This window comes from Anolis sagrei, chromosome 3, assembly GCF_037176765.1.
Source record: "Anolis sagrei isolate rAnoSag1 chromosome 3, rAnoSag1.mat, whole genome shotgun sequence".
NCBI classification, from domain to species: Eukaryota; Metazoa; Chordata; class Lepidosauria; order Squamata; family Dactyloidae; genus Anolis; species Anolis sagrei.
The window spans coordinates 160225392-160241053 of record NC_090023.1 but is presented as its reverse complement, the minus strand read 5'-3'; the positions used below and the strand labels follow the sequence as shown (position 1 = coordinate 160241053).

The 15662-nt window shown below is 43.6% G+C and overlaps 1 protein-coding gene across 1 annotated transcript in view; it reads left to right on the top strand.

Annotated features, from left to right (window-relative positions):
- Window positions 1-15662, top strand: part of OPN4 (opsin 4) — a 92782-nt gene that overhangs the window by 66240 nt on the left and 10880 nt on the right. The window contains exon 10 of the mRNA XM_067466253.1: window positions 8108-8254. Within this exon, the coding sequence (XP_067322354.1) occupies window positions 8108-8254 (147 nt within the window). The remainder of the gene's footprint in view (window positions 1-8107; window positions 8255-15662) is intronic.

Below are 15662 nucleotides of genomic sequence, written 5' to 3'. Positions count from 1 at the left end.
GCAGATCCCAGTACTAGCAGTTGCAGCAAACTCCATAGGGACCCTATGGCTTATCTGGCCTCAAAGGGCAGTAGAGAATAGTACCACTGTGCCAGTGTTGAAGAAAGAATCAGCAAGCAGTACAGTTTGCTTCTGTATGTGCAAAGGACTTTCAAGACCTTTTTCATAGGGTAGTTTTGCCCAGTTTTAGTGCTTTTATTTGTGGCAAGGACAGGGCCTGCCTTGTGCCATCACACAACACACAGCAGGCCCCGCCAACATTCCTCCCAAACTGGAGTGGAAGTGCCAAAAGCTGCTTCCTCCACCACTACGGGGAGGAAAGTGTATTTTGGGTAGCTCTGATGGACCTACCCATACTTTCCTCCCCATTTCCCTGTAGGATGGAGAAAGGGTGGTGGGGCAACATGTGTTGCAGCCTTTTCTCCCATCTGATAGGGACAGGGTGCCAACACGATCTGTCTCATCCCCACCGTGTGATGGGGAAAGGGAGGGTATGTGTGACACTACAAACCACCCCGCGTGACTTCCCTTTCATGGGCGACTGCTATCAGCTGTAAGTGCTATCTTATCTATTCATTCAGACTCCAGTTGGGACTGGTCCTGGATATTTCATCTTTCAGACATTGTGCTGAACTTAACTGTTGGGAGTGGTGACATCAGAATTTGCAACAATGAGATACGCAGTGTTAGGAGCAAAACAAACTGACAGGGTTGCCTTCCTTCACTCCAGGAATCTAGTCTTCAAATGGAAATAAATGTGTGTAAAGGACTAGTGTCTTGGTCAAATCTAGAGTGGTAATTCTTCCAATTAAAACTTGACTGTTGTATAACTGAACTTGATTTTTTTTGTTCAAACAACAATAAAGAGTCTTGAAACATCTTAAAAACCAATAATTTTGATTTGGCATAATCCAGGGGTCCTCAAACTAAGGCCCAGGGGCCGGATACGGTCCTCCAAGGTCACTTACCCTGCCTTTGCTCAGGGGCAAAGTGACTTGAAAGTTTGAAGTGACTTGAAAGCACACAACAACAGCAGCAGCAGCAATGCTATCTCATCAGCCAAAAGCAGGCCCACACTTTCCATTGAAATACTAATAAGTTTATATTTGTTAAAATTGTTCTTCATTTTAATTATTGTATTTTAAGTGTTTGTGCACTACAAATAAGATATGTGCAGTGTGCACAGGAATTCATTCATATATTTTTTTCAAATTATAATCTGGCCCTCCAACAGTTTGAGGGACTGTGGCCTGGCCCTCTGTTTATAAAGTTTGTGGACCCCTGGCGTAAGCCTTCATGGACTCCGATGCTCTTCACCAGATATCATTAATGAAATCTGAACTTTGTAAAAATTGGTATCCGTGAAAACCTATGCTAGGTAAAACTTGCTAAGTCTTTAAGGTGGGACAAGTCAGTATTGGTTTTTTTCTGGAACAGGTAAACATGGCTGTCCCTGCTTCCCCTGCCCCTGAAACTGTTTCTGATATCAGTCACACTTGCTTCTGTTTGAACACATTACACGTGAAATATAAAGCAGATGTATGCAAATGTGGCCTTTCAGGTGTTTTTTTTTTGTTAGCGGCTCTCACAATTTCTCACCTTGCTGGCTAGAGTTGATTTTTTTTTTTGTCGTGTCAGGAGTGACTTGAGAAACTGCAAGTTGCTTCTGGTGTGAGAGAATTGGCCGTCTGCAAGGACATTGCCCAGGGGACGCCCGGATGATTTGATGTTTTTATCATCCTTGTGGGAGGCTTCTCTCGTGTCCCCGCATGAGGAGCTGGAGTTGATAGAGGGAGCTCATCCGCCTCTCTCCGGATTCGAACCTGCGACCTGTCGGTCTTCAGTCTTGGCGGCACAAGGGGTTTAACCCACTGCACCACCGGGGGCTCCAATTTGGCTAGAGTTGATGGGAACAATGAACAAAAATATCTGGAGAGCTCCAGTTGCTCACGTCCAGAAGAGAATATCCAGAAGGGATATTCTAAAAAACCCCTCTGGCATTTATTATTTATTTATTTATTTCTTGCATTTATTAACCGCCGCTCTCAGCCCTAGGGCGACTCGTGGCGGTGTACAATACAAAAAAGACACTTTACAAAGCAATCAGGACAACAAACTAACATCACTAATACACAACATTTAAATTACACTAAAAATCCGCTGCGTCATATTATGGAATCATAATCAATCTCGTAGTCGTAAATTCATTCCGGTTGTCATTTCCAGTAACATAGCACTCAGTTGAAAGCCTGCTCGAAGAGCCACGTCTTCAGGCCCTTACGAAAGGCCATGAGGGAGGGCGCCTGTCATTTTGAAAGGATACAAATGACTTATTATTATGGTTTGACTTAATAATAAATTCAAGAAAACCTTTGTATGGTCAGAAGCCTCCAGCTGATAGCAACTATTATTCAATGGTCCATTCTCTCTGTGTGTACCATTGCCATCCCACTTCTTCTTCAGCTCTGCAAAAATTTGTCTAGTAAACAAAAGAACAAGGAAGCTTAATAATCCCCTTTGCTCCAAATAGAAGCAAGTACAGTAGTCTTTGGTATCCACTGGGATTTGGTCCCAGGACTCCCTGTGGATACCAAACTCTGTGAATGCTCAAGTTCCATTTTTTGTCATGTCAGGAATGACCTGAGAAACTGCAAGTCACTTCTGGTGTGAGAGAATTGGCCATCTGCAAGGATGTTGCCCAGGGGACGCCCGGATGATTTGATGTTTTATCATCCTTGTGGGAGGCTTCTCTCGTGTCCTCGCATGAGGAGCTGGAGCTGATAGAGGGAGCTCATCCGCCTCTCCCCGGTTTCGAACCTGTGACCTGTTGGTCTTCAGTCCTGCCAGCACAGGGGTTTAACCCACTGCCCCACCGGGGGCTCAAGTTCCATTATGTAATGGCATAGATAAAGGTGTATTTTAATAAAATAATAAAATCTAGGTTTACTTTTGGAAAGTTTAAAATTATTATTATTCTTTTCAAGCCATGAATGGTTGAATCTGTGGGTGCAAAATCCATGGACAAGAAAGGTTGACTGTTATTTTAAGATTCCAGCTGCTTTCCTTTTCTTCTTTGGTGCTGAAAGGCACATTCCGGCACCAGAGACAGTGAGTGAGACAACTCACTGGAGAGAAGTATGGACTGGAGCTCTCCAGCCGATTGTGGCAACTGCTACAGTCCGTTGGGGACTTCTGATCATGAAATGCTTTTTTCCAGTGTGACTGGAGCCCAATTCAGAAAAGGGTTGTGTTTCTAGTTTAAGATAATCCATTGTACCCACAATGAATGTCCTGATGTGAAGGCAATGTCTCATAATCACTACAATAAATAGCATGGCTGAAAGACCTTACAAGATGGAAAGGCACATGTTTGTGAATGAAATGTGAATGCTTTTGTAAATAAAGTGGGCTGCGTTTAAGAGATTTGCTGGCAGATTTAGACAAATTGATAAATCCATCAAAGGGCCATTTTCCTCAATCCAGAGGCTTTAAACAGCTTGCTTTTTTCCTGCTAAGTACAACCAAATGTTGCTCCTCATTCCGATGCCGGAAGTAGTTCCATATTTTGGAGCCTGGGGCTCTTTTTCTGTACTATTTTAGGCATGTTAGTATAATATTTCTCAACCAGTTTGTGTGTATATGTTTTAATACAAGCTCTAAAAACACAAAAATGCTATTATGTCCTCTAAGCTGTTACTTTAAAAAAAGATAATGTGCTTTTAGGAGAAACTGACAAGCTCTGAATTCTTTTCAGGGCTTTCCACTGTGATGGTTCTGAATGCCACATATTTTAAATCCCTGATTAAAATCTAACAAAGCAGGTCTAGTTAATAGAAACCAGACTGACTAGTCCTTTTCCATACCCATGTACAAGTATGGCAAGCATTTGAGGACTTCCATAAATACTTTTCTTCTTTTATTTTCCTTTTTAATAAGGCAAATATATTTCAGTTGTCTTCTTATTCATGAGCACGAGGAGCCTGGAGTAATGTAATCACAAAACAAAAGCCAGTTCCTCCGTTCTGCCTGCTTATCATGCTCTAGGTATGCCTTAGGGCAGTGTTTCTCAAACTGTGCTCCTCCAGATGTTTTGGACTTCAGCTCTCACAATTCCTAAAAGCTCATCATCAACCAGAAATTAGCACATCGCAACAACAAATGTAACAGGAGGGTTGCAGCTCAACAAATAAGTTGAGCTGCAACCAACAAGAGTTTTGTTTCATTTCTCCTCCTCATTCCCAAATGGGTTCCACAGGAGCTGAGAATAGTGTTAACCCTCACTGGATTCTCTACTAAGTGCCATTATATGGTTGTATTTCTCCCATACTGTTGCCATTCATAGCTTTGGGTTGAGGGGATAAAGCATTTACTGTCAAAAATAGTAACCTTTCCCAGAAGTGGACAAGCAACTTCTATTGAAATTCTTGCTTCTGCATAACCATTGAGAATCAGTATAGCGTAACTATTTGATCACTGGACTGAGCCCCCGGTGGTGCAGTGGGTTAAACCCCTGTGCCAGCAGGACTGAAGACCGACAGGTCGCAGGTTCGAATCCGGAGAGAGGTGGACGAGCTCCCTCTATCAGCTCCAGCTCCTCATGCGGGGACATGAGAGAAGCCTCCCACAAGGATGATAAAAACATCAATTCATCCAGGCGTCCCCTGGGCAACGTCCTTGCAGACGGCCAATTCTCTCACACCAGAAGTGACTTGCAGTTTCTCAAGTCGCTCCTGACACGACAAAAAAAAATCATTGGACCATGTCTTTGGAGACCAGGCTTCAAACCCCTGCTCAGACATGGAAAGTCTATTGCATTGGTTCTCAACCTGGGGTCCCCAGATTTTTTTGGCCTACAACTCCCAGAAATCTCAGCTGTTAGGATTTCTGGGAGTTGTAGGCCAAAAACATCTGGGGACCCCAGGTTGAGAACCACTGGTCTATTGGGCAAGCTACACTTTCTGAGCCACAGAGGAAGACAAAGGCACCCCCCCCCCCCCCCCCGCCGAATAAATCTTGTGATAGAGTCAGTTTAGGGTCACCATAAAATGGAAATCGCTCTAAGGCACAACAGGAACACAACTATTGGTGATTCCTCTGGTTTGCATTCCTGCAATATTAGGACTGTGAACAATTTTCATTCAAGTCTGCGAGGATTCCTAACTTCACAATTCAGCAGCAGTGCTTTCAGTGCTTTCCAACTTCAGTGCTTTCCAGTAGCTTCTTCCTGCACAGTATTTTCAGTCAACTGCTTCCACAGCTTGCAGTCACTCTGGAACCTTTTACAGACACTTGAGCACATGCCCGGCCATTGTCAGTTTTACCATTGTCTTTTCCCCAGTCTAGATGATATTACAAACTTACCACAGCATACAGTTATATCTTGTCTTAGCAGACAGATTCTTTTAATTACATATAGCCTTCGACGAACAACATCACAGCACAAGGAGAGATATACACTGTACATGACTTCCTTATATACAATTCATTTATACATTGCAATCACAGATTGGTTCCCAACTCATTGACTCAACCCAAACCCAGGATTACATCATTCACAATCACCTGGACTAGGCCAGAACACATTCCCCAAATGAAGTTCTATATACAGTTAATGCATGACTCAGCATTTCCAATAGAAGCCTATTAGCAGTGCATGACTAGGTTATATTACATTACAATACATTGTAAAACCTGACAGAAACCAAAGAGAAAAGTAAGACCCAAGAAAATCAGACCTAATTGCTATTATTAGTCCCAAATAGAGTACACCCATTGGATTAATAAGATTTTCCTACATACTGAGCCAATTAAACGGCTAATGGAATAATTGAATCTATTCTTGTTAGGACCAACAAATAGATGTTTCAACACTACCCATATGGCCCTCCAGATATTGCTGGAATGCAACTCCCAACATTCTTCACCACTGGCTATGCTAGCTAGGTTTGCTGGGATGTGTGTACAATAGCATTTTGTTTCCTACATTTAATGTAGGTTGCAGTCACCAAAGCAGAACTCCCATCCAGAAACTGCAACCTGTAAGGACCTTATTATACATGCTACCAGAATGGTGGTGTCTTGCTGTTTCCCGGTGGCACTCATGTAGGGGGCGTGGGAACCTGTCACCCTACAACCTGCTTCATCACGGCTTCACCTCTGCCTCATCAGATGGTGGGGGGAGCCTGTTTTCGGTGGCTTTGTCCATTTTCCTAAAGGAAAGACAGGGATCCTGCTATTGACCGCCTCCGCCATTTTTCGGCAGTGGCGGCAGTTCAGCCACAAAGCCGTCCCAGAAGTCATTCTCCACAATGTGATGGGAGCCATCGAGTTTCATGGCTGAAGTTAAAAACTCCCACTGCTGCTGCTGCAAAAATAGGCAAGTGTGAAGAGATCCTTAGTTTCTACCAAAGGACTAATATTTGATGGAAGCAGAGTTGAGACAGTTAGTGTGCTGTCGCACGCTGGGCCTGTGCATAAGACTGTAGATAGGACATAAATTCTGTGTGCCCAACAGGACGCCGGGGCTGCCTCAGATTAAAGGCCTTTGGATTTCCTTAAAACAGAGACTTTAGATTGCTTAAAGGTTCAACAAAGTTCTTTATTAATGAAAATAAACAGGTACTTTAAGGCTTTCTTAGCAGTCTATTGGCTCTCTCTCAAGCTTGTCCACAGGGAACAGGCACTATCTTCTTAACTGTAACTAATGGGGAAATCCTTAACTTCTAATCTGGGCAGTCTGTCTTTGCCTCTGTTGGCGTGGAGCCCCTGCACCCGGTACCAACTACTTCTGGCTTCCGCGAGTGACCCTTACCAAGCAGAGCTTTGTAGACTTCCAGGGGAAAAGAACTCAGGTTTCAGTGATGGCTGACTGAAGTTCCTCAGCGAAGGAGCTGTAAGGCTGTATAACCCCGACCAAGCTGTGGGCTGTATATCTCCCCGGCCAAGCCGTAGAAGACGAAGCTTTCTACAGGAGCTCTTGGTTTTATGTCCTGTGTGAAAGGCTTCTCTGTGTGGACTGAACCAAAAAGGCTCCTATTTCCTCCAAAAACCCAAAAAGGGGGCGGACCAGGGAACCTAACTATAATTGACAGGTGGCTTGCCCTATGATTGCAGCCAAAAGAAGCCAGCTATCTGCAGAGTCCCTGAAACTTAGGACTACAACAAACATTCAATGCAAAGCAAACAAAATTTGAGCTCCTGGTACAGCGGTACCTGCACAGTTAGTTTCAATGCCATTTGGCCAGTTCCACATATGCTACCTGAGCATCATCACATTGCTATACACCTATATGAGATCAGCATTGAAAATGGCTCATTGAAGAGGATTAACGAAAATCTGAAAAGTTACTTTTTATTGTAGTTCTCTACCCCCCACCCCCCCCCCCACCCCATCTAACATGGCCAGTACGGATTCTTGAAGTTGTAATCCAAACAATACTTTTTCCAAATTCTGACAGCAAATGCTCTGTCTATGGTCCTGACACTCCATTTTAACCACCACAGTGATTCAATGTGGCTGGGGTCAGCCCTCCTCACACCCCAAAAACTAGGGGCTCCCTCTTGTCCCCCTATTTCCTGAGAATAGGACACATATGAGAATGTATAGCCCTCCACAAATAATGGATTGCAATTGCCATCATCCATCAATATTAGCTATACTAGGTGACGTTGATGAAAGTTGCAGTCTAACAACAGTTCACAACCCATGTGCTCTCCAGTCCTAATACAGAAAAATATGTTTTAAAATAGTACAGAGTGGTTGTAACAAATGGCATATGCAACATATAATAGTCTGATCTTCACCCTAATATTCTTCTTCAGAGCAGGGGGTAAATGCAGCAGTTTTATTTCCAGTGAAATAACACAAATATTCAATGAACATACAAAGTCCATTAACAGCCTCAAGGGGCAGAATCCAGAATCTAACTTACTGTCTGAACCTGCTGATCATGTCAACTGGTCCTGTGACAGGCTTTCTTGATGCCCCCTTTCTATTTATGTTTCTTTTCATTAGTCTACCTTGGTGTGTGTCTTAGGGGATCATGAAAAAAAAGTAATAAAGCCCACATAGAATCTCTAAAGCTTTCCCGTTGACATATCTCTGCAGGATTGGACTGACACAGAAGCTGATGTCAGCAGCCAGAATTCCAGAGTCGCCAATGGGTCAGTTTCCTACAGAATATATGAAGACACGGCTGAAACCTTCAAGGCCAAATCTAAACTGAGAAGCCACGATTCGGGGATTTTTGAAAGGGTAACTAAATTTTGTATTTTCAGATCATACATGTTCATAGATCTCTGCATTACAGTCAGATCCCCGTAACCATAGAATCCATCTCCATGGTGTCACTTGCCCACAACTTGGAGGGATGGGGTGATAGTCTCTTTAGGAATTTGCTATGGCTTCCTGGTGATTCTATAGTATGCTTCCCCAGGATAGTACTACAGAGTTGTGTTGGAGTATCCAGCAAATTACTAGAGAGGATACAACTCTGATAATCTTTAGGTCCTCCAATGTACTGCAGTGGTTTGCTGGGACCAGAAGTAAGGTAACATAATGGCATTTGGGCTTATCCACAATTCCACATAACTGTGATCGAGCTGGGAATGTATCCCCTATGAATACGGGAGTCCTTTGACATTATGTCCAGTCATGTCTGACTCTGGGGTGTGGTGCTCATCTCCATTTCTAAGCCGAAGAGCCAGCGTTGTCCGTAGACACCTCCAAGGTCATGTGGCCGGCATGACTGCATGGAGTGCCGTTACCTTCCCACCGGAGCGGTACCTATTGATCTACTGACATTTGCATGTTTTCGAACTGCTAGGTTGGCAGAAGCTAGGGCTGACAGCGGAAGCTCACGCCGCTCCCTGGACTCGAACCTGCGACCTTTCGATCAACAAGCTCAGCAGCTCAGTGCTTTAACCCACTGCGCCACCGGGGGCTCCTTACTTACGGGAGTCTTACTGTATTCAATATAATCCATTTTGGAACATTTCTATCTGTTGTCTCTCTGTTCCCTCTCATTCTCTTCTTACCCTGTAAAGAAAATACAAGTATAGTTGAATATAGTTGACTGTGCTATTATTTATCGCGTCATCAGCAACCAGACATTTGTATTATATTTTTAACAAAAACAAACAAACAGACAGACAAAACACAGAATTTGCAAGCTTGGTAGTTGATTAAATATCCTTTGACCAGTATCTGGCCACTTGGAGTGCCTCTGGTGTTGCCGCAAGAAGGTCCTCCATTGTGCATGTGGCAGGGCTCAGGTTGCATTGCAGCAGGTGGTCTGTGGTTTGCTCTTCTCTGCACTCGCATGTCATGGATTCCACTTTGTGGCCCCATTTCTTGAGGTTGGCTCTGCACCTCGTGGTGCCAGAGCACAGTCTGTTCAGCACCTCCCAAGTCTTCTGTGTGCCCGGGGGGGGGGGGGGTCTCTCATTTGGTATCAGCCATTGATTGAGGTTCTGGGTTTGAGCCTGCCACTTTTGGACTCTCGCTTGCTGGGGTGTTCCAGCGAGTGTTTCTGTCAATCTTAGAAAACTATTTCTTGATTTAAGTTGTTGGCGTGCTGGCTGATACCCAAACAAGGGATACACTGGAGATGTCTCTGCCTTGGTCCTTTCACTATTGGCTGCTACTTCCTGGCGGATGTGAGGTGGTGCAATACCGGCTAAGCAGTGTAATTTCTCCAGTGGTTTAGGGCGCAGACACCCTGTGATAATGCGGCATGTCTCATTAAGAGCCACAGCCACTGTTTTAGCATGGTGAGATGTGTTCCACACCGGGCAGGCATACTCAGCAGCAAAGTAGCATAGCGCAAGGGCAGATGTCTTCACTATGTCTGGTTGTGATCCCCAGGTTGTGCCAGTCAGCTTTCGTATGATATTGTTTCTGCCACCCACTTTTTGCTTGATGTTCAGGCAGTGCTTCTTTTAGGTCAGAGCACGGTCCAGAGTGACTCCCAGATATTTGGATGTGCTGCAATGCTCCAGTGGGATTCCTTCCCAGGTGATCCTTAGAGCTCAGGATGCTTGTCTGTTCTTAAGGTGAAAGGCACATGTCTGTGTTTTAGGTGGATTAGGGATCAGCTGGTTTTCCCTGTAATAGGCAGTAAGAACACCTAGAGCTTCAGAGAGCTTCTGTTCAACCATCTCAAAGTTGCCTGCTTGAGCAGTAATGGCACGATCATCAGCATAGATGAAGCTCTCTGTCCCTTCTGGCAGTGGCTGGTCATTTGTGTAGATGTTGAACATGGATGGGGCAAGCACGCTTCCGACAGGTTGCAGGTTTGAATCCGGGGAGAGCGCAGATGAGCTCCCTCTATCAGCTCCAGCTCCTCATGTGGGAACATGAGAGAAGCCTCCCACAAGGATGGTAAAACATCAAAACATCTGGACGCCCCCTGGGCAATGTCCTTGTAGACGGCCAATTCTCTCACAGTTTCTCACATCACCTCTGACACACACAAAAACTGACAAGGAATCACTGTCCACATCATCTTATTAATTCAAAAGGATGGACATAGGGATTCTCACCTCTGAATATACTGCCCCACTCCTCATGTTTGCTGTGGCCTTGGACCAGTTCTGCCAAACAGGTCACTGGATGTCTTTTACCATTAATGTTAGGGGGAGTGATGCTATTACATTGTAAACAAATGCATTTCAACTGGAAATCAATTTGTCCAGGATCAGAATATCCAGATGAAAACTGACTTTCAGAAGCTGTCCCTGTTAGACAAGTAGAAAGGAAAGTGTGTTTATGGCAGATAAGATTAGGCTTTAAAAAAGAGAAAAGAAAACAGTGCTATGTTTATGCCTCTGCCACACTTCCATCAACAGTCACTCAGAGGTCTTGACAATTTCTCACCGCTCACAACTTGGGGTGTAAAGCATCCTTGCATGTTTTCTTATCCTTGACAAGAAAGGATGTCTTGAGACAGCAAGGTAAACGTGTTGAGAAAAAGGACAACCGCTTCAAGCTTTTTCACAAATGGGGAGGGGGGAGGGTTTTTGTGGAAAGTTTTTGAGTTCCCAACCAACATATCAATGTATGTTGTAGAAAATACATTGCCTTCTGGACAAAATCACCATTGGAGGGCAAATTAGTATTTCACCAAAAAGGTGACACTCTGTGCAAAAATGGACATCTCCCCATGAATTCTATTTAACAAGGAGAAGTGTCTTGAAAATATATGAGCAAGCAAGAAAGTAAGATTTATTGGATACTAGCTGTACCCGCCATGCGTTGCTGTGGCCCGTTGTGGAGAAATGGGAAAGAAAGAAAAGAGAAAGAGCTGGTTTCTAAGCTATCAATACACAACGAAAGTGGCAAAGTGTCAACCTAATACCAGCCCATTTCAGTCTCCTTGAGGCCAAAGGGTTATATGGATGTGTGGAAAGGCCCTGGGTTACCTGAGTCCACACTGCCATATAACCCAGTTCCAAGTTATTATATAGGTATTGTTGTCATTATAGACATATAGATATTATTATAGGCATATCAATATTATTATTATATATATAAATATTATTATTAAAGGTATATAGGTATTAGTATTATAGATGTTATTTATTTATGAATTTCATATGAAAAGCATTGCATAAATTAGTATAAAACTGATAAAAAATTAGAAGGAGCATAGGGCTTGATATCTTTCGAGGAAAAACAGGAAACAGATGTATGGATATTATTATAGACATATAGATGTTATTATTTTTGTTATTTTTATAGATATTATATAGCTATTATTATTATAGATGTATACATATTATTATACTTTATATAGACATTATTATTATTATTATTATAGACATAAATATTATAGGCATATAGGTATTATTGTTATAAATGTACAGATATTTTTAACAGACAGATATTATACTAATAGACACATGGATATTATTATAGACCTGTAGATATTATTATAGGCATATAGACATTATTACAGACATATAGATATTATGATAGAAATGTCGATATTATTGTTAAAGACATATAGATATCATAGACATATATGTTATTATAGATTGATAGATATTATTATGATAGATATATAGATATTATTATTGCAGATATATTATAGCCCAGGGTTGGTATAAAGTAAAAATGGATGGCCATCTTTTGGGAGTGTTTTGATTCTGCCTTCCTGGACAGCCTTTGCTAACTCACAGAGTGTGCCTTTTTGTCCCTTCTTTGAATACTGGACTTCATTTCCCAGAATGCCTTCCCATAACTCAGTATGGGTGAGGTTTCTGGGCACACACACACAGAGAGAATCCCTGTGAGTTCCCAGCAGCCCAGCGGAGGCAGTGAGGCAAGAAGGAAAGGATCAATCTCTCTCTCTTTCTCTCTCTCCCCCCTCCCCCCTTTCCCTCTCTTATGGGAGGGAGGGAGGGAGGAAAGAAGGGAGGGAGGGAATGAGGGAGAGAAGAAGGGAGGGAGGGACGAAGGAACGAAGGAAGGAACCATCGCCTTCTCTGAGTAGCATGGAAAAATATAACAATGTTGACCATTTAAAGAGAACTTAAAAGAAGTATCTGCCTCCTCTGCTTTCTCCTCCATGAGGCCTCTTCTGACCTTTTCAAATGCTTTGACAGAGAAATGGCATTGGTCCCTTGGGGTGCTTTTCCCTCTCCATGGAATGACCCTCAACTTATCCACAGGTTATATCAAAATCCTCAGTTCTGGTCCTCAATTTATACATGAGATCAATTTTTATATAATCATAATATAGAAGGTAAAGGTAAAGAATTCTCCCTGGCATTAAGTCCAGTCGTGTCCGACTCTGGGGTGTGGTGCTCATCTCCATTTCTAAGCTGAAGAGCCGGCTTAGAAGACACCTCCAAGGTCATTTGGCCAGCATGACTGCATCGAGCGCTGTTACCTTCCCGCCGGAGCGGTACCTATTGATCTACTCACATTTGCATGGTTTTGAACTGCTAGGTTGGCAGAAGCTGAGGCTGACAGCAGAAGCGCATGCCGTTCCCCGGATTCGAATCTGCGACCTTTCAGTCAACATGCTTAGCAGTTCAGTGGTTTAACCCACTGCACCACCGGGGGCTCCCATAATATAGTACGCACCTATATTTGGGAAGCCCCAGTGGTGCAGTGGGTTAAATCCCTGAGCCGGCAGGACTGAAGACTGACAAGTCACAGGTTCGAATCCGGGGAGAGGCGGATGAGCTCCCTCTATCACCTCCAGCTCATGCGGGTACATGAGAGAAGTCTCCCACAAGGATGATCGAAACATCAAATCATCCGGGCGTCCCCTGGGCAACGTCCTTGCAGACGGCCAATTCTCTCACAACAGAAGCGACTTGCAGTTTCTCAAGTCACTCCTGACACGACAAAAAAAACAAACAACAACCTATATTTGGACCCAGCTGTACTCAGAGCAATGGCTGCACACACATACACACACACAAATCTAGACTTGCCTGGAGTTATTTATAACCAGGGTTAAGCCTGCGGTCTATTTATTGTCCCTCTTCCTGTAGTTTGAATAGAATGTCAAACAGGTAAAGCTTTCCTGCAGTGTGTCTTCCTGCTAGAGCAAAGGTTGTTGTGAGTGATTTGTGCCTGTTGGATTTCTACCAAAGTCAGAGCAAAAAAATGTAGCCACGCTGGTACAATGAAGCACACAAATGACAACATCAAGTATTCTATTCCTAGCCCTCTTTGTTAACATTGTGCTCATAGCAAGTTTCAGCTTCAAACTGACTATTTTGTGCCTTCTTTCATTTTTAATTTTTTTCTCCCTGTTGCTTTTCTTCACATAGTGGCATTTGTTTTGGAAAAATCCAAATGGCTATTTTGCTTCCCTGTATCCACAGCTATGACCATAAATGATGCATTCCTATAAATAGTGGCTAGAAGGGAACAAAGCCACATTGTTTGCAGCCAGGGCTGTTGCTAGCCTCTCCCCTCTCCCTCCAGCTCAGCCTGTGCATTTTGTTCAGCTCGCAATCTTTTTCTCCTGTCAGAAGCTTTTGTTTGTGGAAGTGCTTCCCTTTATGTTCAGTACTTTGTGCTCTTTCCCCACTCTCCCCCTCTCACTATTTCCCCTGATTTCTGCTCGATGCGCTCACAGTTTGGAAGTGTTGGAGTTGAGCTGTGTGCAGGGGTGGCTCAACCTATTTTGCAAAGTAAGCATTTGCAGTATAGTTTTGATGTGCTCTTGGGGGAAAATAGACCTTGACATATGCGAGTTGTAGTTACTGGGATGTATAGTTCACCTACAATCAAAGAGCATTCCGAACTCCACCAATGATGGAATTGAACCAAATATGGCACACAGAACTCCCACGACGAACAGAAAATATATATCAGTGATTGGTTGGGGGGGGGGGGGACGACGACGGGGGCACCAAAATACTCTTTGCTTACCATTGAAAATTACCTATTTATTTATTTATTTATTTATTTGCTTTACTTCTATACCGCTTTTCTCAGCCGGAATGGCAACTCAAAGCAGTTTACATACTACAAGTTATCACAACAATATCAAAAGGCAATTAAAACACATTATACAAGACATACAGATCAAAACAATCATTATCCTAATCGTAGCGCCTCGGCAACAAATCAGAATCAGAATCCGTAACCATAATCCTTATACCATTTCCTATGCTCGATTGTACCATCTTCCTGTACTCCATTGCACTGTTTAGCCAAACGCTTGTTCGTAAAGCCAGGTCTTGACTTTCCTCCAAAACGCCAGCAGCGAAGGGGCCTGTCTGATGTCTACAGGTAGGGCATTCCACAGCCGAGGGGCCACCACCGAGAAGGCCCTGTCCCTCGTCCCCGCCAAGCGCACTTGTGATGCGGGTGGGACCGAGAGCAGGGCCTCCCCAGATGATCTTAATGTCCTGTCAGTTCATAGGAGGAGATGCATTCGGAGAGGTAAGTAGGGCCGGAACCGTTTAGGGCTTTATAGGCTAAAGCCAGCACCTTGAATTGTGCCCGGTAGCAGATTGGCAGCCAGTGGAGCTGGCGCAACAGAGGAGTGGTGTGCTCCCTGAGTGCCGCTCCTGTTAGCAACCTGGCTGCCGAGTGTTGGACCATTTGAAGTTTCCGAGCAGTCTTCAAGGGCAACCCCACGTAGTTACCTAGGCTGTGTGACTTGTGAGTAACTCAGTGCATTTGCCTGCTGTTGCTCTTCTACAGATATGCCCTTTTGCTATTCCCTGGTTGGCTGCTGGAATAATTTATCATCCTATCCTACAACTTTGCAAGCTGTTGGTAGAATAGTATGGCCAGTTGAACCTTGTAAATGCGGACATAGAGTGGGCCCTTGGTATCCAGTGGCATTTAGTTCCTGCCCCTCTCCCTCCCACTGGATTTCTTACCTGCTTCTTCTCATGGCTTGAGGTGGGTCACAGAATAATTAAAACACATAAACATTGTAAAAATACCACAAATACACATATTAAAAAGTATTTCTATAAAAGATACATATTAAAATGTATTTCTGTAAAATATGTATTAAAATACACAAAACAGAGATTAAACAAGGACACACAACTAAAAATCATGTTCAAAAATTTTCTGGGCAGACCCGCTCAACTTCCATATATTCCAGTGTTTCTCAACCTGGGGGTCGAGACCCCTAGAAGGGTCACAAGGGGGTGTCAGAGGGGTCACCAAAGACCAT